Source organism: Corvus cornix, chromosome 2 (assembly GCF_000738735.6).
Source record: "Corvus cornix cornix isolate S_Up_H32 chromosome 2, ASM73873v5, whole genome shotgun sequence".
In the NCBI taxonomy this organism is placed as follows: Eukaryota; Metazoa; Chordata; class Aves; order Passeriformes; family Corvidae; genus Corvus; species Corvus cornix.
The window spans coordinates 69,518,506-69,543,378 of NC_046333.1; the positions used below are offsets into that span (position 1 = coordinate 69,518,506).

Here is a 24,873-nt window from a genome sequence, read left to right on the forward strand (position 1 = left end):
ATGGTAATATCACTTAATTGGGATGCCTTCAGGTATCTTAGTGGTTTGGGTTTTTTATGTCTCAAGCTCAAGCTAGTTTTGTCTGTCTGCTCCTCATAAAACAGCTTTCAGTTCCTCCTTAGTAATGATACAGGCAAACGATGATGTAAGTTACTTTAACATTTTTTGCTTCTGGCTGTTAGTTGGTGTGGGAGGGGCAAATTACCTGTTTCTGTGGGTGTTCTTGCCACAGGGACAGTTACGGTAGTTGCAGTCTCCATCCCATGCAAACACTTCTGCCTCCGACAGCCTCCCTGTCACACAGCACCTCTCCAAAAGGCTCTAGTGAATAGAGAAGTGCTGTTTTCTGCTACCTGGCAAGATCATCTAAACTGCAGGAAATATCAGCCAGAGTGTCCTGTACCGAGTGTTCCCTTTGTAACTTACTGTTTCAATGTTTGCAGTGTCTACAACTCTTGAGAGCAAAAGTGTGTGCTAAAGGAAAGCTGTGTATCTGCCTTCTACCTAACAAACCGCACTTATACCCCACAGTTATACATGTGCAATTATTTTTAAATGTAATCCTTGGCTAAGAATCTCTGCCTCTATTTTAGGAGTTATCAAGTTAAATAGAAAACTTTTTCATGAACTATCGAGGGTCCTTTTCTTCATGCTACACAATCTTAAAATACCTACTTGTGTTTATCAAGTGTAGCACCTCTGAATTGGTCGTCTGCCACTGAGTGTAGTCTGCCAACCTCTTCTGTTTTGCAAGACGGGAGAACTGACCTTGCCTGGCTTGGCTGATGCCATCCTCACATGCAAACATTAGCCGTGTTGCTGTCACAGTTGGCCAGCCGGTCTCACTGGGGCAGGAATTGGGGCATGAGCTGAGCAGGTGAGGTGGTGACATGCCAGAGCCATGCATCCAACACACAGCGATCTAATGAAGGGGGCTAATGCCACCTGGACAAAAAAGAAAGGCTGAAAGCTTTGGTTTTATTTAGTCAAAGAAGGGACTCCGGGGAGCCACTGAAATACATACTGACAAAGCTCTTTTCTTCTTCAGTACAACTTTTCTGTTCACATCATGCCTACCAGTCTGTTTACAGATTGGCAGAAATGGAACTGCATGTGGCCTTACGCAGTTGTAACACACTCAGGAACTGAATGATGACTTCTTTTACCTTTAAATGGCATGCTGCTTCATTTTGAGGGCAGAGACCTACTAGAAAGTGGGGCTCACCTGGGGTCACAGCCCATGGAACTCCTGCAGCTGTGAGTTTCAAGGGCTTGTTACACAAGGTGCATTTAAAACACCACTTCTTTTGTGCATTCCCTGTGGTCTGTGGAAAATAATACTTACGTCTTGAGAGCTCTACTTTTTAAACTATTCTTTCACCTCTTTTTATTGTACTTCGCTTTTTGCAGAGTGACACATTGTTTTCTGTCTGTAAACAAGCAGGGGTTACTTCCAGCAGTGCTCAAATAACTGCAAAGAGAGCATCTGTGGCTTCATAAAAGTGCATGTACAGATATCTAAGTTTTATTACTTATATTACCATAGCTCCTAGGAGCCTTAGAGGAGACTAGTTCTTTGGTGTGATTGTACTTAATAACCATAAATGCCTTGTAAAACCCTTGAAATGCCTTGAAAACCGTGTGTGCATGTAGCTGTGCATGTGCGTGTGTATATATGTGTGTGTACATTTACACATCTCTGTGGCAACTCTTCGAAGGCATCTGCCTCTGGGTTTACCAGACAGTTTTACGAAGCTGTTCCTTGGAGGTTGAACACATCAGTAATTGGACAGCAAGGGGGAGGTTAAAAAACAGAAGTACTTTTCCTGGAAACCAACGCTTTTTCACTCGCAAGTTTTATTGGCAAGCCTGGCAACCAGTAAAGACATTCCTTGGCAGAGGGAAGAATATAATGGCCTGGACACAGCTGGCATCGCTCTAGTGCTCACCTCCGACGCCGAGCTGCGCCCCGCGAAACCCGCCCCGCGCGGCCGCGGCTCCGTAGCCCGGCGGCGGGAAGGGTTTGCGTGGGGTGCCGAACCCCGCGTGTGCCGGGGCACAGAGAGCGCGGCCGAGCCGCGGGGAGCCGCCGCGGGCGGGCAGGGCGCGGGCAGGTGCCCGGCGGGGCTCGGCGGCCCAGGCGGGCGGGCGGCGGTGGCGCGGGCGGCCCGGGAGGGGGAGCCCGCGGCCCGCGCAGTGCCCGCCCGCCGCGCAGGTGGCCGCCGGGGCGGCGCGGAGCGGAGCGGAGCGGTGCGCGGCAACGTCGTCGCTTCTTCGCCGGGGGGAAGCGGCTCTGCGACTTCCCTTGCTTGTCCGCTGTCCCCCACGCAGGCACCGGCGGCTTGAGGGCCGGCCTCCCCCCGCAGCCCTTCGCGGGGGGCGAGGGACTTTGGACTTGCCCCCGCCAAGCGCCGCCCGCAGCGGGGCAGCGCCCGGTCGCGGCTCTCAGCAGGGCTCAGCGGACTGCCCCCCACTCCGCACCCCGAGTTCTTCTGCCGCAAACCCTCCCGAGAAAGCTCCCAGCCCTCAAAAACGAGTATGGGAAAGGCAGGCAATTATGTATCCAGGGGCTGATCTCTATCTGCTACCTAATGACTTGCCAAGTACTTATCACTTCCCAGACTAGGAACTGTCGCTTCATTCTAATGTAAATAAACCCTTTATACAAATAAGTCTCCCTCTCCTCTCGTCTGCTAAAGCAATAGGTGGAGATGGAGCAGGACGGGGCTGCTAAGGTTCATGCTCCCAGCTTCGTTGCTCCCTGTGTGTTTTCATTTCTATGAATCCAGAGAATCCAATGGATTCAGCCCCCCTCCGCCCTCGCTGCCCCTCCCAGAGAAAGGAAGGAAATAAGGGAGGAAAAGGAACACAAAAGGGACGGGGGACCTTGGAAAGTAAAAGAAAAAAAAATTTAAAAGTTCCATGTGTGGCTATCCTCTTGTCAGTCTAGGAGTGAATTTTTAACACCCTCAGCCACTCAGATGATGGTGTTTTACCACGGGATGCCAAAGCTAGAGAACCTACCAAATAATTAAAGGTTTCTTATGCAATTGAGGGTTTTTCTCTCTCTGTGTATTTGTGAATGATAGTACTTTAAAGAAAATCCTTTCCAGCAGAAACAATACAAATAGTTTCCCACAGCCTGGTTTTTGTCTTTATTCTTGGTGCCGCGACATCTCTGGCGCACAACCTATGTCACAGAGACGAATTATATGTACGACCGCGATAATTATCGTGGGAAGATGAAATGCGCGGGCTCCGAACTCTTGATGGTCTCGGTTCTTCTTTGTAAACTAAATGCAAAATTCGCTTTTAGATATCGAACGTGAAATTAAGGTATTTCTCTCGTGAATGGCACGACGTTGTTGACTGCTGCCTCATTTACTGCAGAGGATAATTTATTTCTCAGCCAAGAACGAGAGGCTAAAGATGCCACGGGGAATGGAGTGCTCATTTTCGTATTAAGTTGTGTTATTTATGTCTCAAGATAAAAGACGCCCTGGATTGGAAAACTACCTCGGCATATTTATGGAATTGTTAACCCACGTTAATAAAATAACAATCACGCCTGTTTGCTTAACTGAGTGCCACGCAAAACAGACCTTGCATTTAGAGCTCGGCTTAATTGCACAGGCTTGAGATGGCAGAGGTGCTGGCGCAAGGACGAGAGGGAGGGAGGGAGGTATTGCTGTCACCCATGTCCAGCTGCTGCAAACAGAGAGGAGACTTTCGGCACAATAGATTTTTCTACTGGTGAACCACAGATTTGATGCGATCACTTCCCTCCCTGCCCCTCGAAAGGATGTCAGCGGTTTTCTCCTGTGGTGTCGCCCGCTGTTTAAAGAACATGGAAAGCTGCATCCTGAGATGCAGAGAGCCGGGCTGGGTGGCTGGTTTCGGAGTTACAGGGACACGTCTATGATGTTGAAGCCAAAAGAAAGGGAGAGAAGCGAAGCTCTGACTACGACTGAACATAAACAGCCCGGGGCTGGAAAGCAGTTCACCTCCAGGTCTTTGAGAAGAGCGAGGAGGACAACGCACAGCGAGTTGTTTGGGTCCACCTGGGCTTTGCCCAGGTCAAATGGTAGTCCCTCCGCCTACCGCTCCGGTGTCATCTTTCTTTCTGACATTTTTCTAAATAAAGTTGCAAATGACCACACACGCGAATCCTCGGAGGGTTTCAAGACCAACGCGGCTCCCCTGGCCTGGGGCTGCCCGTCGGGGCTCCCACCCGGCTTCGGGGAGGAGGCGGCAGCGGCCGTGTCTGCCGCCCGGGGGCCTGCGGGAGAGGGGGGCCACGGAGGCCGAGGCTGCTGCCGTCCTGCTCCGTTCCTGCGGCAGACCCAGGCGGGGCACCTCCAAAGCGGCTGTCCCTCACGGAGGCCAGGCTGCCTAAGGCGGCAGAGGTAGGGCGCCTGGGAGAGGTGGCTCTGCCGTACGACCGGGTGGGTGAAGACCAAGCGCCAAGGACTCTTTCTGGGTGGTGTCCAAAAACAGCAGAGGGAAAACTGATCTTTCTGCCTCCCTAAACCCGTTGCTTCCCCCCAACACGCACGCACACAAGCCCCAAATTCCACTATGAACCTTCACAATGGTGACTTTTGTGCCTCGAGTAGAGAAATCAAAGTCCTGCTGGGTTGAGGTCTGTAACTTAACACACGTTTGTTGCGTCAGTTCGCAATTATAGCATCAGAGAGGCTATTGCAAAATATATTAGATGCAAAATACTTCGGATTAGTGCCCCCCCACCCCACCCCCCTTCATTGCACTGAAACTTCTCGGTGTTACTCCAACCTTTGCCCGTGAAACAGCTTCGCTACCGTCAACATTGTCCAGATAAAATGAAAAAAGCCAGTGAAGGCTCCGGGTCTCGGAGCGGCACATTACGGACGCTCGAGGGAGCGAGCGGGAAGCCCACGGAAGTTGTTTTTAACGGCAGGTAATACCGTGGGAAAACCGGATGACCTGGGCTGCATGGAAACGTGCTAAAATGCCCTTCTTCTTTCTCTTTTTCCTTTTTTTTTCTTTCTTTTTTTCTTCCTCAGCAAAACAAGAAAGAGGTTTTGAAAATATAAAGTGTTGGAATTGACATCTAGTCCAGTGCTTGCACATTTATTAATTCTGCCGTGGTAGGAGGAAAGGGGGGAAAAGTGTAATTAGGCAGGAGCAGGTGAAAGATTCCAGACGATGAAATACAACAGGCTAAACGGGATAATGTATTCACCATTAAAGAACTGACATTTATCACCAAAAAGAGACCCGTTATGTTTGAATATGAAAAGGAGCAGATATTAAGCTACATAAATTACCTTATTCACATGACTTGAGTCTCATTTTAAATACTTTTTTTTTTTTTAATAACCAACAGATCGGTGTTTCAGAGGAAAAGTCATATCTGCTAAAATACCACCAAGCAGATGATGCGCTTTTAGCACGCTCCAAAGGCATGATCCCCTAAGCAATCGATCACAGTAGAAAGTGTGGAAAGGGGGCTTCAAATCAGTGAAGCCAAAAGGGTCTTTTAACGTATTTGTAGTGTCACAAGATCAGGATGGATAATTCGTCTCACAAACGCAACACACACACGTCTTTCCCGTACAAATTCCACCCCTTAAAATAGGTGTGATCCCTTTAGCTGATCTATTATTAACACTAATGAAGTTTCAGAGGTATGGGCTACAAAGCGAATGAAGAGTACTGGGTCGTATTTCGAATATCTGAAGTATTGGTAAAATAGATTACTGTGAAACAAGGTATACTAATTTTCCCCGTGTTTAAAGTACGAAAAGAAATTCTTCATTTTTCAAATATAAGAGACAATTGATAGCAAAATTTAAAAAATAAATAACCAAACCCTCACTCTCTCTTCTCTCTGAGCTCCCGTTAAAGTCTTATTCTGATTAGAGCCCAAATGTTATTTCAGATAGTTAGACAAAGGCAAAGCAAATCAAATCTTCATAGCAGAACCGGCCAAGCAGTTTAAGGAACATTAATTTTGTTCTTCTTTTTCTCTCCTTTTTTTTTTTTTTTTTTTTCTTTTGACACACCTGACATACCACGGAATCCACTCTGAAGCAGGCTAGGAACAAAATTGTGCCCTCTCCGTCTCAAATGAGTAAAGAGTTAAAGTAAGGGTCCTCTCTCCGTATCACAACCCACATCACGTAAAGATTACCTGAAGGGGCGAGCTACAGACCCCGTTCAGAGAAACGCGCCCGTGTTTATAAACAGCAGAGGCAGCGGGCACTTCATTTGCAGACAGACGGAGGAAAGCCATTGGTGGCTGATTAATAAAAAGGAGCTTTGGAGGACTCGTCAAACCCTTGTCAGCCGGAGGAATGCAATCTCTTCAGAAGCGTTTGGTCAGGCAGGCAGCTGGTTGCAGGCAGGGTGGTGCTGCTGGGGCAGGGGCATCCCACCACACACACACACACACACACTTTCCTCGCTGTCCCCGCGGGCGTGGGGGGTGGGGTGGAAGGCAGCTGGGGTGAGCTTCTGGCCGGGGCAGGCAGGGACCGAGTCGGCAACATCCGGCATGAAGCCGGCCCGCCGACACGAGCGGCAGCCTGGAGGGAATGGGAGGAGAGAGCCCGAAAAAAAAGGACAAAAAAAAGACGAGAAGTAACATTCGTGGGGAAACACGCGTGGCAGAGCGCGGGGTGCGCGCGTGGGTGGAAAGAGCTCCGGGGGAAGCATAGAGCATATACATATATATTGGTGAGGGCATGCACACGGTGCGTGTGCCCGGGGTGCGTGTGCGAGAGCGACCGCGAGCGTGAGGACGCGGGTGGGTGGGTGGGCGAGCGACCGAGGCGTGGGGGAGTGGGGATCGGGCGGGGGTCGTCGCGCAAAATGCGCGGGCGCTGGAGTATCCCCGCGGGTGCGCAGCGGCCCGCGCGAACGTGGGGCTCCGCGGCGCTCAAGGCGTCCGCGTGTGCCGGCGAGTGTGTGTGGGCCCGGTCTCCGAGCGCTACAACTCCCGGAGCTGCTGCGGGGATTTTTTTTCCTTCTTTTTTTTTTTTTTTTCTCCCTCGCTCTCTCCTTTTTTTTTTTTTTTCCCTCCTCATTCAGAGCCCGGGGTGTCTCCCGGCCCTCATTGGCCAGCCCAGCTCGGCGGGGCGGAGCTGAGCCGCCTGCAAAAGGAGGAAAAGAAAAAAAAAGAGAGGAAAAAAAAAAAAAGGGAGACCGAGAGAGTAGAGGGAGGAAAAAAAAAAGGAGAAAACTGTAAGTGCGTAAAAAAGTTCTCGCCGTGGTGACGGATGCTCAAAAGTTCAGGAGTTTTTCCGATGCTTCCCAAAGCAGCCTGCGACTGAAAAAGAGACTGAAAAAAGGCGAGAGGGAGAGAGAGAGGGAGACTTTGCACTGGGAGATCGGGAAGGTGGATTTTTTCTTCTTCTGCTCGCTTAAAAAAAGCCAACAAAACACATCCCTCTACTTTTGTCCCTCCTTTGCAGACAACTTGTTGCAGATCCCCGTGGAACAAGGAACTGGGAGCGTGGGAGCCTCTTTGCAAAGGTTTTATTTTCTTAATACTCTTTCTGCGTTTGGAAGTTGCTTTCTCCGCTGCGATTACTTTTTTTTTCCTCCGCCGTTTTCTTTTTTAAAACATTTTTCCCCCTTTTTTGTCCCCCTCCTTTTTCCCCCCCATTTTTGATTTTTTTTTTCCCCTCCGCGTGGAGCGCGGGAGCTCGCCGGTGGGCTTTCCTGGGCGAAGAAGAGGAGGCTTTCGGCGCTGCCGTCGTTATTCTTCCTCCCTTTTTCCGCGCTCCGCCGGGGGGGGTGGGGGGGTGGGGGGTTGCCCGGCCGCCCGGTCCAGCTCGGTCCGCGGAGCGGCGGAGGGGTGGAGGGGGAAGGGACGCGCTGTTTGGTCCGGCGGGGAGGGTGGGGGAAAGCTGACGGGAGGACCATGCAGGGCTCGCTACTCCGTGTCCAGTCCCAACTCCCTAGGAGTGGTGCCGTACCTCGGCGGAGAGCAGAGCTACTACCGCGCCGCTGCGGCGGCGGCCGGCGGGGCTACACGGCCATGCCGGCCCCCGATGAGCATGTACTCGCACCCGGCCCACGAGCAGTACCCAGCCGGCATGGCCCGAGCCTACGGGCCCTACACGCCACCGCCGCAGCCCAAGGATATGGTGAAGCCGCCCTACAGCTACATCGCCCTCATCACCATGGCCATCCAGAACGCTCCCGATAAGAAGATCACCTTGAACGGGATCTACCAGTTCATCATGGAGCGGTTCCCTTTCTACCGGGACAACAAGCAGGGCTGGCAGAACAGCATCCGCCACAACCTCTCCCTCAACGAGTGCTTCGTCAAGGTGCCCCGCGACGACAAGAAGCCCGGAAAGGGCAGCTACTGGACCCTCGACCCCGACTCCTACAACATGTTCGAGAACGGCAGCTTCCTCCGCCGCCGCCGCCGCTTCAAGAAGAAGGACGCCGTCAAGGACAAGGAGGAGAAGGACCGCCTGCACCTCAAGGACCATGCCCCGCCGCGACCGCCGCCGCCCGCTGCCGCCGCCGAGCCCGAGGGCGGCCCCGCCGGGGGCAGCGGCTGCGCCGCCGCCGCCGCCCGTCCGCATCCAGGACATCAAGACAGAGAACGGCACGGCCTCGCCGCCGCAGGCCGTGTCCCCCCCCGGGCGCCGCGCCGCCGCTCGGCGCCGTGCCCAAGATCGAGAGCCCCGACAGCAGCAGCAGCCTCTCCAGCGGCGGCAGCCCCCGCAGCACCCTCCCCTCCAGCCGCTCCCTCAGCCTGGAGGCCCCCGAGCCCCCGCCGCCCCCACCGCCGCCCCCGCCACCGCCCCACCACCCACGGCCCGGGCTTCAGCGTGGACAACATCATGACCTCGCTGCGGGGCTCGCCGCAGGCCGCCGCCGAGTTGGGCGCCGGCCTCCTGGCCCCCGCCGCCGCCGCCCCGCGCACCGGCATCCCGCCCGCCCTGTCCTCGCGGATACTCGCCGGGACACAGCTCCGTCTACGGCTCGCACCTGCGGCCAGGCGGCCGCCGGCGCCGCTACCGGCACCTACCACTGCAACATGCAGGCCATGAGCCTCTACGCGGCGGCGGGCGGCGGCCGACCGGCCCGGCCACCTGCCCGCCGCCGCCGCCAGCCCCGCCGAGGACCCGCTGCCCGAGTACGCGATGCCCCTCGGGCGGCGGCGGCGGCGGCGGCGGTGGGGCGGGGGGCGGCGGCGGCGGGGCGCTGGGGCACGGCGGGCTGGGCGGCGCGGCGGGCGGCCACCAGGAGGGGCACCACCCGCACCCGCACCAGGGCCGCCTGGCCTCCTGGTACCTCAACCAGCGGCGGCGGCCGCGGCGGCAGCGGCGGCGGCGGCGGGGGAGCTGGGCCCGCTGGCGGGCGCGGCGGGCTACGCGGGGGCCGCAGCAGGGCTTTCGCCGCCGCCCCTCGAGAGGGTCTTCGAGGCGCCGCGGCTGGGGCTCAGCGCCTCGCCGGGAGGCGGCGGGCGGCGGCGGCGGAGGCGGCGGGGCAGGGGGCGGGCGGCGGCGGCGGCGGGGCGGGGGGCGGCGGGAGCTGTCAGATGGCCTTTCCCCGGCAGCCAGCCGCTCTACCGCACCTCCGGGGCCTTCGTCTACGACTGCGGCAAGTTCTGAGCGCGCCCCGTCGCGGGGACACCGCGGGAACTCCGCTCCGGTCCGCACCGCGCTGCCGGCCCCCGCAGCGCCCGCGGAGGGAAGCGAGCGCATCGCGAAAAGCTTTTGTACAGAGACAGCCCCAAAGCATGTCTTGGTTTGTTAAAGGACAGTGTTACTCCAATAACACGTAAGTTTTTTTTTTTCTAATTGCTTTGAGAAATACTTTTTTTTCCCGCCCCCCACCCCGCGCTCTTCCCCGTCCCTTAAGGTATTGTCATGCCCCGTGTTTAAAAGGGAGCGAAAAGTCCAGCATAGAGTACCAGCTTCTTTCCCCCTCCCCTTCCTCTTCTACAAGGACTTGTTTTAAAATGTAAATTGCGACATAGTAATTTATTTTTAATTTGTAGTTGGATGTTGAGGACCAAACGCCAGAAAGTGTTTCCCCCTTTCCTGAAAAGTGACGTTAAAATTGACTGAAACGCTGATTTTTTTCACTATATATAAAAAGGGAAACTGTATTAATCTTATTCTATCAATATTTTTCTTTTTTTTTTTTGTTGAAAATATTCTGAAGGTATTGCATTGTTTGTTTATTAATAAATTACCATTCAGTTGGAATGATCCTTTACACGTCTGTATATTTTAATACTTTCATTTAGAGAGAGAGAAAGAGAGGGAAAAGGGATTTCATAACTAACTTTGTCGCTGGAACAGCTTGTTCCTCTCCGCACAAATTCCAAAGACCATTTAGGAACTGCTAGGTCAAAAAATCCCTTTTCAGTCTCTTCTGCAATATGTTCCACTTAGTCAGCTCGCCTTATCCACTAGGAAAAAAATACTTTCCCATGGCAGCTCTGAGTTGGCAAATAAACAAACACGTTTTCTTAGCAATTAATGGGCAAGACCTGGAAACATTTGACCATACACAGTAGTATGGCGACATTACGTTGTTTTAAATAATATGCCTATGTAAGGATATATTAAGTGATAACTCCGAGGTAGAAGTGCATGCACTAAATTCCAGACCATGTGTAACTGTATATGTCGAGCTATCGATCGCTCTGTGTGTGTTTCAAATGTATTTATATCCAGGATTTACATATGTACCTATATTTAAAGAAGGATTACGTATTTATTTATAGTTTCATATACGCATTGCATATTTTTCTAAACTCCACAGTGTATAGCAGATGCCAAATAATCTGTAGTACGTGTACTCTTAAATATAATGCGAGCATATAAATCACTGCTTCTTAGAATTGATAGCAAAGCGTGCAATCACATCTGTGAAGCCGCTTCTGTAACACGTAGATTTAAAGTACTATTTTATTTCAGGGGGGGAAAAAAGTAGTTGGATTAAAGGGTACTTATACAGTCTACCCTTACACCTTTATAGCTCTGCATTACTCCCGTCCTTCAGGGACTTCACTGGTCTGTGTCTCAATTGCTCGGACTGAAATTATTTTTAAAATATTTTGTGTGGGTGAATTTTTCTTATTAGTTGTTTGGGTGCTGTTTTGGTTTGGTTTGTTTGTTTGTTTGTTTGTTTTTGGTTTTTTTTCTCCTTACCTCCCTCATTTTTCCTCAAATCGGAAAAAAAGTATATATTACCAGGGTAGCAAATGAGTGCTGCACAGAGTGGCGTCTTGTCATATCAAGAATCTTACCTTCTGGACAATTTACTATTAAGAACCTACGGGCAATGGGGATCACCTTCCCCTTTTGTAAGTAACCACCAAAATGCAATAAATTCATTAACTTAAATGAATCAGCCTTGTCAGTCAGACTTGGAAATAGGTTTATTTGATTACAGATATTTAAGGCCTAAAATTTGCTTTCAAGATAATACAGTTTCCTATCAGAATCTCTTATCTAAAGGCAACACTTAGCAGTAATTGCTGTTGCATTGTTAAGGGTTACGCTGTAAATAAATACAAAGGTATTTACAGTTCAACCTTATTACCTCGCTTTTGAGCTGTGCTTCCCTTCCAAAGCAGTAGTCTAATGTTTAGGAAACACCTTCAGCAGAAGGAATGAACTGGAGGGAGTGTGTCATCTTAGAACGCGTTGGCTTAGGATACGTTTTTTTAAGTCTTTGCTTTTTCGTGCTACTACCTCTACAAAGATTACCGGCCTTATTTACATTTATTTGTTTGCTGAGTTGGGTACGAGAAACTCAAACACTCCATCGCCCGGTTGTGGTAAAGCTGATGAGGAGAACGAGCAAAGCTGAGCGCCTTCGCTCCAGGGACATGTTTTAATTGCTGCTCCCCGTTTTTCACCAGTAAAGGGAAATAAAATGCTACCTATTTTCGGTCGGGCTCACTTTCTGCTCCCCATGGTGCCTCTCCCAGTACCGAGTGGGGCAGCTAAACTGGCGGCTCCCGCCCACCGCTGCCTCCGTGGGAGCGGGACTGCCGGGCCAGAGGCACGGCGGGGCTTTCACTGCCTCACGCCCCCGCTCCCCCTCGCTGGAGAGGAGACCCTCGGTGGGGCAGACCCCTCTGCCCCGGCAAATGGGTTTGCCAGCGGGGCGGCAGCATAATAAGACCATCCTGCCCCCCGTCATGTATTTTAAATAAAATTTAAAGAAGGCGGAGGGTAGAGGAGATTGAGTGTGCTATTTGCCTGTTATTTTTGTTGAGATCAGGCGCCGGCTTTCCTGTAGTTTGGGTTTTCTCAGCGGTCTCCAGCGGTAGGGTGTTTGTGGCAAAAATAAATAGGGAGGAAAGCAGTTATTAGCCCGGCTTGTTTAATAACCCGTTGCATTGTCAGTGGTGCTGCTCGGTGAGGGAAGCTGGGGGGGCTGTGCGTAGCTTAAACAAGTGCCGTGTGTAATTACTGCTAATGCTTGGGGCGGTCCGCGGCCCTCTGCCGCGGGGCGGCCGCGCAACTTGCGCTACCCGTGGCCCTGGCTGCAAAAGGGGCGGGTGGAGTGGGCTCGTCGAGCCGGGAGGGTGGTTCGCAGTCAGGGAGGAGGCGAAGGGAAACTTCCCGCTCGGTCTCAGGTAGGTCGTGTCGGGATCTTCTGCCCCCGGAGGGGATCCCTTTCCTGCAGTGACGTGCGTGGTGGCGGCGGAGGTCACCTCCTGCTTCTCAGTGCGACGAGCTGGCTCACCGCACACGCGAGCTTCGTCTTGAGTTTTAAAAACACTATTTTATTTTTGTTATTAACATAACCATAATGGGTTTTTTTCTCCCCCTCTGCACAGAAATTGATCACAACGAAAATAAGATTAGCAGTGCTGGCGGTCCCCGCGGTAGGCAGTGAAAAGTGCGGGCTCGGCCGCGGGAGGCGGCCCGCCGGGCGCGCAGTCCCGTGCCGCGGGTCCCTGCGCGACATTGCACAGATGGGGAGTCGGCAACTCCGGGCTCCGCCGGGCCGGAGCCTTCGGCGTGAGGCATTGCGGCTGCAGCTGGGATGGGGAAAGGCCGAGCGGGCTCGCTAGAAACCTTCCCGGGCTGGGGCAGTGCAACGAGGGGGCACGGAGTGGGGCGTCTGCCCACGGGCCATCATGAATTGCGAGCAGCGGGGCCCCACGCACCCTTGTTCCTCTTGTGCTTCCCTCCTCTTGAGCACAGGAGGCAAACCCGAGCGTCCCTTCTGACCTGTGATTGTCTCCCAGCAGAACTGGGCCTGCCCTGAACGCCAAAAGAGATGCGGTACGACCTTGCGCAGCGGTGGGCACAGGACATGCGCCCGGGCAGCATCTGAGAGGTGTCCCCGTAAGGCCTCGACAACTGTGGTGGCGGCCCCTACAGCAAACGGGGACACTTGGCCCCAGCCATGCCTGCGGAGAGGTCATTTAGGCGCCAGGTTAGCACGGCGCTTTGTGGGGTTTTTTTAGCTCAAACTGATTTTTTCCAAACTGTAGCTTTGCTTTTCGCCTATGAAAAAACAAACAAACAAACAAAAACAATTTTAAAAAATCAATTTGAGGCACCATTCAATTTAGGTGGTGGTTCTGGTGGTTTCTTACTTGTACTTGCTCATCTGTCACTCAAACTGTGGAAAACGTGCAGAGGAGGAATATTCTCCTTTCTAAGTTTCCTTCTTAGAATTTCTTCTTAAAGCAATTACGGTTCCTATTATGTTCTGCAAAGGTCATAACAAAAATAGCAGAGAAGTGCATGCAAATAGTCGAGAGGACATGGATTAAAACCCCTTCCCTACCTCCACAGGCCAGGTCAGGTGGAGAACATGGTGGGGCTATGTTGTGGATGGAGACATTTAAGGGAGTGGTTCCAAACCGCCGTTTTACGATTTCTGGGTCCCTTTCTGACAGCCACGAAATTCGGGAAAGACGTTTCGAAGTTAGCGGCTGTTTTTATAGCCGGGTTCAACTTTGTAACACTATTGGTAACTCTGGGGCTGCAGTGTGTTGACCAGCTGTCTGTACGCTGCTCTGACCTCCCCAAAACTACGCTGCTGGAGCAGGACGAGCTTAGAGTTTCGCCCTGGCCTCTGGAGACTTGGGTTGGATGTTTCGGGCGAGTCACGCACGGGTACGTGAAAGCCGGTGCGGGTTGTGCGGGTTTTGCGCGTGGCAGCGCGGCAGTGCCGCTGCGCGGAAAGGAGCGGTGGCCCACAGTCGGGGGCTGCGCGCCTCTCCGCGCCCACGTGAAGGTGAGCGTGAGGTAAGGGTGTGCAGTCTTTATTACGTCGTTTGACTGCGTAGGCAGAAGCGTGCAGCGCCGAGGCGCGCACATGGCTCCCCTGCACAGCACAGGAGAGCTGCGGTGCTGCCCCTGGAAGCTCTCCCCTGTCCACTTCCCGAAATCACCCATTTCAATAGCGACGGCTAATTGAATATTAGCTTTCAATTACTTTCACTCGTAAAGTAATTTCAACTCCTCCGCGTACTCAGTCCATTTTTTTCCCCCGTCTCCGTGTGCTGGGATCGGGCGTGTTGGCCAAATTCACCCGTACTTCGAGATGCGCTGATCTCCTGATTTTTTTTTTTTTTTTTTTTTTTTTGCGGGGGTGGGGGGTGTTGGGGTGGTTTTTGTTTTGTGGTTTTGGGGTTTTGCTTTGTTTTTTGCTAGGAGGGAGATGAGGAGCACGGTGGTGGGCACTGTCAGGGCGTCCGAGGCTGAGTTGTCGCTGCGCGGGCGCACAGGTAGCGCGCCGCCGGGTTAGCACGGAGGGCGAGCTCAGGTTTACGCGGCAAGCTGCGCAAGAGGCTGGCGGGCCTGAAGTGCGGTGTAAGGGAACTGCTCGGGGCTCCCCGGGGACGCGCGCGAGTTTCATTCCGGTGTCTCGGTCACAAGATCACGAGCTGGGAGGGTACCACTCACCCTTCCCGTATAGGTTTCCCCCCACCATTTTTTTTCCCTTTTCCCTTCTGCCTCGCCTCCCCGGCGTCTTGTCTGTTGTGAATCCGCCCCAAAGGTGGTGCGGTGCCGCGGAGAACGTAGCCCTCCTGGTTTAATTACGCTGAGGCTCATAAAGCCATTCGCTTCTTTCCAAAGTAATAAACAAACGTCGCGTTAGGTCAAGATTGATGGTGTCCATGCAATAAAAACGGGCCAGGTCAGGAAGGAATAAAATTCAATCAGAGCTCGCGGAATCATTTTTCAGGGGACAGAAAGACAGAAAAGGAGACGGGGGTCAAGGGAGACGATGTCGCCATTCACAACACACCAGCCAGGAGGGAGGAGGGCGAGGGTTAACGAGCGATTGTTTTTTATCAAGCGGAGCCTAATTGAACGAAACAATAGCCGTATGGCGGGGGGGAGGGCCGGCTCCTTACCCGGTAGTTGCGGGGCCGGGCGGCAGCCCCGTACCCTGGTGGAGGCAGCGGGGACCCCTCGCAGCCCTGCTGCGCCCCCCGTTCTCCCTTAAAATGATACACACGCACCTGGGGCAGCGAGCAGGCCTTGTCCTAGGCCGGGGCTGGCAGTGCAGGGAGCGGTAGCGAGCGGTCGGGTGCCTGCGGGCCGAGAGTGGGACACCCCCTCATTTCCTAAGGAGGCGCCCTAAAAGGCCTGCTTGGACGGCCGGAGGAGTAAGCCCCAGATCTTCCGAGGGTAACTCCGGCTGGTCCGTCCGGAGCGGGAGCCCTCGGTGTCATTTGGAACTGATTCCTTGAGTGTAGTTCGGTGGTAACGCTGCTGGTGCCCAGCAACTTGGCAAGCGGCTACAAGGTGGTGTTCCCCGGACACCCGACGGCCGGGGGGCGTCGGGCTCGGCGGAACAGGTCCGTCGGAGGGTCGCGGTGTTCAGGGAAGAGACAGCAGCACCGCACCGCGGGCAAGTCCCTGCGGTCCGAGGGACATTTTTTCGCCCCGGCCTGCTTCGCCAGTGTTTTGTGCTTCACGGGCCGGGAAAGCAGCCGGCAAAGACTCCCTCCCCCGTTCAGCAGGAAGGGTCTTTTTGGGGGGTGGGGGGGGATTTCTTCCTCGCCCCCCAAGCCAACGCATCTGTTGCACACGCCTCCGCGACCATCTAGGCCCGTGACTTGCGCCTTGCTTGGTCTGCGTATGCCATAAAATAATAGCTGTTACAAAGCACTGGGATGGAGAGAGGAGGGAAGGCAGCCCGAGCTACCGGTGAGAGCTCACAAGCTCTCCGGCTCAAAGAGAATTGGGTGTTCGGCAATTTTTTTTTTTTTTTTTTTTTTTTTTTTTTTTTTTTTTGCCCCCTAAACAAACACAGCTTGAAACGACTTGGGTGGGCAGAAGGGAACAATTTGTGAGCCAGAGAGCAAGTGAGCTGGGCAGGCAGCCGGCCCACAACTTACCTGCTGGAGACTTTCACCTGACCTTTAGGTGTCAGGGGGCTTGGTTGTGCCGTGTATCACCCCACGTTCAGGTCAGCTGTTTTAGATTGCGTTCAGCAGAATTAAAACAACAACAATGAAAACCCCAACCTGGAATCCCCCCTCCTTTCCAGCCCCCATCACCTCTGGGGAGAATCCAGGAAAACCAACACATTTAGAACCATTAACTCTTAAAATAGCTGAATTTCCTCCAGTAGAAAAAACGCAAATTATTACACTCATGAGTTCAGGATATTTATATATTATATGAATCGATGAATAAACAGGTCATATCACTACAACCATCATCCCTCGGAAGGCAAGTACTCGGGTCAGAAAAAAAAAATGCCATAAACCTTTTTCCCAAAACGTTCCTGGAATTTATTTACTTGCCAGAACATTTAAGTGCCAAGTTTAATTTTTTTTCCTTTTTATAAATTTTTAAAATAAATATTTTAAATAAGAAAAAGAAGAATATTTTCCATTGAACGATAATGTAAAAGTGCTGATAATGTCATCCACAGCAGAAGAGAATTGTTTAAACAATGTCGGTGCTTGCAAGATTGCCCAGTATAAATACATTCTCAGTGCCGTTTTGACGCGAGTTTCGAGCGGAACTCTTTTTTCTGTATGTGGTCTGTATGTGCATTTCCCCCGGTCCGATCGTGTGAAGTCAGGCTAAAGCAGTGAGCGGCGGAAGGGCACGTCGCCCTGCCAGCCCCGCGGCCCCGGGCCGGGCATGCCCGGCTGCCCGCGGCGGGGGACGGGGCGCAGGCGGGGACGGGGCCGGGCGCTCGCACGCACCTCTCCCCTGCCAGCGAGGAGCTGCCCGCCGTTTTCCCCAAGCGAGGATTTATGAAAGTGCTGGCGACCAGCGCTTCTAAACTCGCCTCTCAAGGATGGGATGGATTTAAAACCGAATAACGAATTGCAGAAAAATTACGACTTTCTCCCGACGCCATTTCCCACCCCCCAAGCCCTCCGCCGGGGGGGGGGGGGGGGTGGGACGGTGATGGAGCGCGGAATGCACCGGTGCGAGCTCATTAGCAAAGCAAAGGTTGCAATTAGCGTCTGCTGCTGCGAAGCAACCTCTCCCCCGCCCGCCTCTCCTTAGCCCCCATCACCAAATAATTGCAAAGTATCTGTTGATGTTTTTCTTCCACCCGTCAAAACGTTGGAGCCCTGCCTGCTCCAGGGCTCCGTCCTGGTTTTGTTGTGTCTGGAGACAATGCTCCGCCAGCGAACCATCAGAGGTGAAGGGGGGTCACAAGGGGAGACAGGAGCGCGGCCCTGCGAGCCGACGGGGGCCTCCCCTTGCCGCCCACCCCTGCAAACCTGCCACCCACAGGCGGGAGGGATGGCGACCCCCGTCCGGTGCCCCTCTCCCTGCGCTGCTCCGGGGCAGCCCCGAGCACGCCTTCCCGGCCGGGCGAGCAGCGGGAAGAGGATGTGACCCTCATGTCCGCTCGGGAGGGACGTGGCTGCTTTATGTGCAAGGCGTCGGGGAGAGGTGGTGGTGGCGGCGGCGGCAGCAGACTCTTCCATTCCCCTAGTTTACATCTAAATTTTATTTTTCTAAATACCCTTGCAGCACTCGAGCGCGACCAGAGCCGGCCGCAGAACCTCTTCCCACCATCACCCTAAGCTGGCGTGTTCGTGCCCTGTTTGCTTTTACCCTTCGGGCTGGCGCTCCAAGCTTCGAGGTGTATTTTTAGATGGCGCTGGAGGTTTTTGCTCCGCGACCCCGAGGAAAACCCCGTCACTTTGTCTCGCCGGCCTTCCGCACCGGGGCCGGGGAGGAGGGCGGCGGGCGGGCCGGTTGTGTCGCCGGCTGGCCCTGGGGCAGCGCTGACCCCCGTCCTGGCCCGCTTGCAGAAGTGGCAGGGGCTTATGCTCCTGTGGGACCACCCCACCTCAGGCCGCCGCCGCGCTCCTTGCTGTCTGCAAGCCCACGAGTGGCCGGTAGCCCCTGAAAGGCCTCAAGAGAAAGAAAAAAAATTAAAAAGGGGCTCTTGCGGTACTTTTTCCGTTGTCAAGACAGTTCTGGGGGAGGGCAGCGGCCCGCCTGGCCGAGGCGAGGGGCTGAGTTATGGCTAAGAGACGTGGGACGGCGGCGGCGGCGCTGACAGGCGGCGGGCGCGGGGGAGCGAGCCCGGCCGACGCTGCTCGTAATTCCTGGCGCTGCCGGGCAGGGAGCAGCAGGCAGGGCCAGGCCGGCCTTCCCCACCGGGCCCCAGCCCTCTGCCGCCCGCTGGGCAGGAGCTGGGCCCCCTCTCTTCTCCCTGCCCGCCGGAGTCCCCTCTCCTGACGGGGCGTACTCCCGGGCAGCCCCCACAAACCAGCGCTGCCACTACTATCCCGCTTCTCCCCGTAGCAGGGGCGCAGGGTGAACCTCTCTGTCTGCCCACGACGCAGTGGAACAGGCTGCCCGGGCGGGGACTCCCGGCAGGGTCCAGGGCCCCATATTCCCGGTCCTGGGCGGCGCAGAGTGTCAATAGTCTGGCCCCGGCCACCAACCGGCCTTTCCCCTTCGGTGCCATAGCGGTTACTGGAAAGGTTAAACCCACCTTGTCGTTTGCTTTGTTCGGTGCTGCTGCTGCTGCGGATGGCTGGAAGCTTGCGAAAGGCGCGAGAGACTGGGGCCTGCTCGGTTATTTACTACTGGAGCTGCTGTTTTCCACTAACGAAGCTGCAGTGTCTCCATATGGGACCAGGGACAGGCAGAGGGGGATATATCTTCCGAACCTGCATGCACAAAACGCTTGACATGCACGCGAAACTGATGTAGAGAACACAAGTCTATAACTGGTGTATCAGCTACATATACAATATAATCTAAGTCCCAGCTTATTAGTGGTTTGTTTTGTTTTCCTTTTAAGTTATTATTTATTTCGTTTTCAAGATGTGATCCCGTGGTCAAAAAGCAGTACTTTAGGAGCAGTTAATAATGAGGCAGGAAGGCAGTATTGGGGGAACCGAAAAGCAGTTCTGACCTTTGCCAAATGGTAAAAAGCAGTGGGGCAGTGTGAATTTTGTCCTGTCATGACCAGTACCTTCGTTTTTTTTTTTTCCCTACAAAGGCAAAAAGACACCCAGCACTAGGCCACCACGAGGGACCGCTTGGTCTAGAATCAGTTTTCGCTTTCTCATCCTTTTCCTAACTTGTTCCACAGTATAGAGAGAGAAACCAGAGAATAAAAATACTTCTCTGGAGTGTGCTACAGTGAGAGATGCCAAAGAAAAAACTCTGAAGTCCAAGTTCCCAGTCCTCGGCAGAGATGTGCAAACTAATATTTAGATATACCACCAAGCCTCTTCAAGTGAATCATTGTAAGCGAAAAAAATAATTCGCAGCAATGCAAAAATGCCTCGTCATAAAAGAATTATTATTGTTGTTGTTGCTATTGTTATTATTATTATTATTATTCCGTTCGCCACCCAAGACCTGCCACCCGCAGCCTGTGACCGCCGGGCCGAGGCGCTGCGGAGGGGGCAGCCCTCGGTGCGGCGGGGCAGCCGGAGCTCGCCCCCTCCCCTCCACCACCCGCCGCGGCCCCAGGGCGGGGGAGCCACCGCTGGGCACGGGGCCGTGCGGCCCTGGCGAGTGTGCGATGGCAGCCGCAGAGCACAGCCGCAGCCCTGCGGCCGCACACGGGTGGGTGCCCAGGGCACAGCGGCGAGCGCGTCCTGCAGGGGCTGTGTAGCGGTGCGAACGCTGCGGGAGAGCGCAGCTAATGCAAGGACATGAACCCACGGGAAGGAGGTTTAGTGTTATTTTACTCTTAAAAAAAAAAAATAATAAGACGCAGCAGTGGAGTCGTACTCGTTCGGGGAGAAAAACGCCCAAGGAAGCTTTTTATAAATATACCCGCGTGTGGAGGTGTGCACACGCGGGGTGAGTGGCACTGTGTGCGTGCTGCTGCCGTGGGGAGCTCCAGGCCTCCGGACTGAGTCTCCACGACTCGGCATTGGTCTGTGCTGGAAGAGCCCCGACGTGCCGCGGAAACTGCGTGCGGGTTGCAGACCCTCACACGCGTGGGGAGATGCTTGGAGGGAGAGCAACAGGGACATCCTTCTCTCTCCGCTGCTCCCTCTCCTCCCCGCCCTACGAGGGCTCGTACTCTGTGCACCTGTAGGAAGGGTCTCAAGCAGCGGCTGGGTTCCCACGTTTCTCTTTCCCCACGTGCGCTTTCGAAGAAACAGCCCCAAAGGAAGCGGCTGCTCCGGCTGCCCGGCCGCGGTCCACTCCGCTCCCCTCCGCGCTGCGCAGTTCCCACGGCACCTCCAGCAAATGCCGCCCTTGGACACCGGTGCACGGAGCACCCTCCCGGCTCCTCCTAGGCTGCTCTCGAGCCCTCTCCTGTCACCCCGCATCACTTCCATCATGGGACCGCTTCCGGGTACAGCTACCCTCCCCCTCCCCCCTTACTTTCCTCCTTTTAACATGGGGGTCCCCCCATATGAAGTTAAAAAGAAGGAGACGCACTTCAAGAAAGTGTATCTCCTGTGTGTCTCCCTCCTGTGTATCTTGCTCTTTGCTCATTTCCAGGCATAAAGTTAAAAATGATGGGAGTAATTGGTGGGTGGAAGATCCTAAACCAACGGGAAATGTATGGGCTTGACGACCTCTGGATAACCCAGGTACCTTGGCACAAAAAGCAAAAAAATATTTACTCACCTTGAAGTTTCTATTTTTTTTAAGCTTTTTTATTTATTTTGTTTTTATTTCTTAAGTCTTCTTTTGAAATGGTTCACGCTCCCGTCTGAGGTTTAATTATAGTAAGCAGGAAGAGGGTGGAAGGGGAACGGGCTGATTCTTGGGGGAGGGGGTCAAAAACCAAAACACCCTGATCTCCCCGGATTGAGAAGGTGCTGGACAAAAAGGCTTTCTGTGACTCATGCACACTCTGAAATGAAGATCTGAAAAACATATACAAGCCCCGACTTGACTGGTTTGAAAGCAATTCCAGCAATTAGGAATTAATTCGGCATGGTCAAAAGGCGATTTAGCTGCAAGTTATATCAAGTTATCCAAACTTTTACAGAGTTCAGGTACTGGAAATGGGCTGCTGGGGTGGACATAAGGCTGCAGGAAAGAAAAACAAGGAGTGTTCAGGAAAGGCAGAAGAGGGGAAGCTGTGGAGCAAGGTCTGGAGGCATGGCGAGCCCATGTTTGCACCAAAGGCCTGCTGATGTGGAGAGGGGAGGAGTGGAGGGTAGGAAATGCTTTGTTTCTCATATGGGATTAAATAAAAATATGTTGGAGCTCCCAGATAATAGAAAGATGAGTCTCAATTAAAAATTAAATCAGTGGCTTTGCTGGCTGGTCAATTTTTCAGGTACAGTATGATCCTTCCCCAGTTAATGGCAGAAGACAGAATTAGCCCAGGCAGAGCTAACCCTGGGATGATGTGTGGGGCAAGAGGCACTGGGAGGATGTAGAGGGTGGAGGCAGGAATAAAACCGGTCTTTTACGCACAGGCAGGCCAACAATAAAACCATCACAGGGAGGGGCAGCTGCCCACCCTGGTGGCTCATGGCAGTGCTGGCCATGGGCTGCATCCGTGGCATGGGTCCTGTGACGCCTGCTGGGTCCAGCCAGGGCTCAGGCATTGGGATTGTTCCTCATGAGCTCCACGTCAGCGTCCACCATCTCCCTCACCAGCTCCTGAAGGAGGGAGAGAGACAGATGAGAGTCCCAGTGCAGGAACAAATGGGCAGCATGTCAGGAAGGCCCCAGAGCATGAGAAACCCCCCTGGCCCCCCAGAGCAGAACAGGGAGTGGATGGGGCTTTGCTGGGCCCAGCATCCCTGGCCCAGGCCCCCGTGTGTGTCAGTGGGCCGCAGTGCGCTGGGGTGCCCATTGCTGCCAGCGTCTGCTTTCTTCAAAGCAAGGATCCACGAGAGGCACCGAAAATGGGGATTCTCAGTGTGCCCAGGTCACCCCACACAGATGTGTCCCCTCTCCTATCCCCTCCCTGCGAATTGTTTTTAGAGGACATGAACACCCATCAGGTACAAAGCATGCCAGAAAGGCCACTCACATCAAAGGTGACTCTCGGCTTCCAGTTCAGCTTTTGCCTGGCTTTGCTACAGTCCCCTTGCAGAAAATCCTGCGGAAAAGAAGACAGAGGTGCTGCATGGACCATTACCTTCCCCACCCTCATGGCCTCCCCATTGCTCCTGCTTCCCTGTGAACTGAACGTGGGCCAGGCCCACCGCTGGACTTTTCCAAGGGCAAACTACTTCTCTTGAAGATGCAATTTTAGTGGAAGCTCATATGCCTATTAAATCACCAGGAGGCAGCATCCTTTCACCAGGCTGTTTCAGATGGAGAGTTATTCTTTCTTTGTGTGTACACAGAGGGCTTGAACTCCAGCCTTACAGCCATATAACGGTGAACATTTTACAAGAAGTTATTGTACATCTTAGTCATTCTAGTGAATGAGCTGATTCAAATTCTTTTCCCCCCATTTGTTTAAATAATGTAAATCACAGAGCAAACATGACAACTAGTCTCTTTCAAATAAAAACATGAGCACAGAAAAATGATGCTGAAAGACTGTTTGGATATGGGTAACCATATGCAACAGTACTAAACATCCAGCTGTTGAATGCGTACATATTTTTTTCCTAGAGTATTTTGAGTACCCACATGCAAATGAAAGTCTAAATATCTCATAAATGAAAAGAAATTAACTTGAAACCATTACAGAAACCAAGACTTTGGTCATGTTCACCTTACTATTCAAGTATCCTTAAAAGTGCTACCACACCAAAACAATCCCACAACCAGTCATCAAAAATAATGTAACAAAATTAAACAAAGACAAAAGCTCCTTTAACTGCATTTCTAATTGAATGCAAAAACTGACTGTATCTTTGTTTAAAACTGGAAGACAGTGTTTAAACAGTTAGCTTTTTCCAAATGTCTGTATGTTGATTGAATAAAATATATCATCTCTCTTCACAAGCTGTGTGTCTTAGTAGCAATAAATATTAAAATTATGTCTGTCTAGGTTTAAGGAAACCCAAACAAACCCAGCTTTGTTACAGAACAACAAAGCTAAGGCTGAATTCTCCTCTTGCATTTGACTTCATGGTGGTAACACAGCAGGCTTTCCAGAAAAATGCATGGACTGCCTTTCTTCTCCCTCTTCCACCAGCGGTGGAGCTAAGGAGCATTTTGTGAATGTAGATTTTTTTAACTTGTAATGCTGCATGCTACATTTTTCAGATGCTCTCTGTTGATCATATGTGGTTCAGGTCACGTTAACTTCCAAAATCACCTCATCCTGTGCAGTAAAATGTAGGAAATTCTCCTTCATAATTGTGCACAAGAAAGCTAGACAGCTTTCTTTCAGGAGCAGAGGAAATCCACCAAAGGAAATATGGCACTGAAGAAGGGGATGTGGAACAAACACGTCTGCTGAGACTTTTTCCAGGCAGCAGTTTTACTAGGTCAGTCTTTAGGCTAAAAAACATTTCATCCTGCCTTCAGAAGAGAGTAAACAGATGGATTAGAACAAAACGATATGAAAATAAAAAAACGCCATGATTTCCTTAAATTAGACTAAATGATTTCCTACTGCAGCCGTATAATGGGCTTTTGAAACTGCAGCAGACATTTGAGGCCAAGTCATGCAAATTGAGGGAACCCCTGGAGGGTCGTGTGAATATGGATTGCAAAATCTGGTTTAAAATGGGAAAGATGCCCACTAACTTTGATAAAATTTGGATCAGACTCTAATGTGCTCATGGAGGTATGTCTTTTATCTGGAGTTCCGTTTAATTTACATATGCGTGTATATATATGTGTCTGGAAACAAGGAAATCCTTCATAAAATAATAATTTCAGTATAAAAACAATTGCCTTTTATTCAGCCCTAATTCAAGCCATTAGCTAGAACTGAAGTCTTTTTATATCACCTAGTTTTAAGTCATAAAAGCTATATCATAAAACTTAGATTTTCATGTTTATAAATGCTGTGTAAGTAAAACTTTTACATCCACAATCTTTACATAAAAACATACTTTGAAACTAAGCCTTATCTAAGATACTGGCTTCCCATTAAAAAAAAAAAAATCGACTGGGAAGTACAGAATGAATTTCCATGGCCTGCTGTATGTAGCTGCATTCTGCTTTTGAACAGCTTGGGAGCAGTCTTTTAACTGTCTTGGACAAATGCATTTTGTTAAAACAGATTATCTAAAATAACACTTTACCTAATTCCAGCCCTTTATTCAAAAACATAAACATCCATCTAATGAGTAGGCCAAAACAAGGTTAGGGGTAGGCTGCAAATCAGTAAAAGTGAAGTATTTGAAGTTCCGGATTCTATGTAGAGATCACACAAACAACTAGTATATTGAATCCATCTAGGTATAAAAAAAACTCGTATTTTTTCCTTTAAAAGTTCACAAGCTTTAACAATGATGCAGTAAAGGTATTATATCTGTGAGAAAAAAAAAAAAGAGGAAAATAATGGAAGGTTTAAGATATATGATAA

General features: G+C 52.1%; 2 protein-coding genes across 2 annotated transcripts in view; one reads left to right on the forward strand and one right to left on the reverse strand.

Annotated features, from left to right (window-relative positions):
* Positions 1-7,948: 7,948 nt before the first annotated feature.
* FOXC1 (forkhead box C1) overlaps positions 7,949-24,873 on the forward strand; it is a 48,263-nt gene continuing 31,338 nt past the window's right edge. The window contains 11 exon segments of the mRNA XM_039549036.1: positions 7,949-8,539; positions 8,541-8,637; positions 8,639-8,815; positions 8,817-8,950; positions 8,952-8,991; positions 8,993-9,060; positions 9,062-9,154; positions 9,156-9,307; positions 9,310-9,506; positions 9,508-9,555; positions 9,558-9,789. Of these exon segments, the coding sequence (XP_039404970.1) occupies positions 8,040-8,539; positions 8,541-8,637; positions 8,639-8,815; positions 8,817-8,950; positions 8,952-8,991; positions 8,993-9,060; positions 9,062-9,154; positions 9,156-9,307; positions 9,310-9,506; positions 9,508-9,555; positions 9,558-9,620 (1,569 nt within the window). The 5' untranslated portion in view covers positions 7,949-8,039 and the 3' untranslated portion in view covers positions 9,621-9,789.
* GMDS (GDP-mannose 4,6-dehydratase) overlaps positions 21,038-24,873 on the reverse strand; it is a 412,544-nt gene continuing 408,708 nt past the window's right edge. Inside the window, 2 exon segments of the mRNA XM_039549037.1 lie at positions 21,038-22,031; positions 22,408-22,476. Coding sequence (XP_039404971.1) covers positions 21,969-22,031; positions 22,408-22,476 — 132 coding nt within the window. The 3' untranslated portion in view covers positions 21,038-21,968.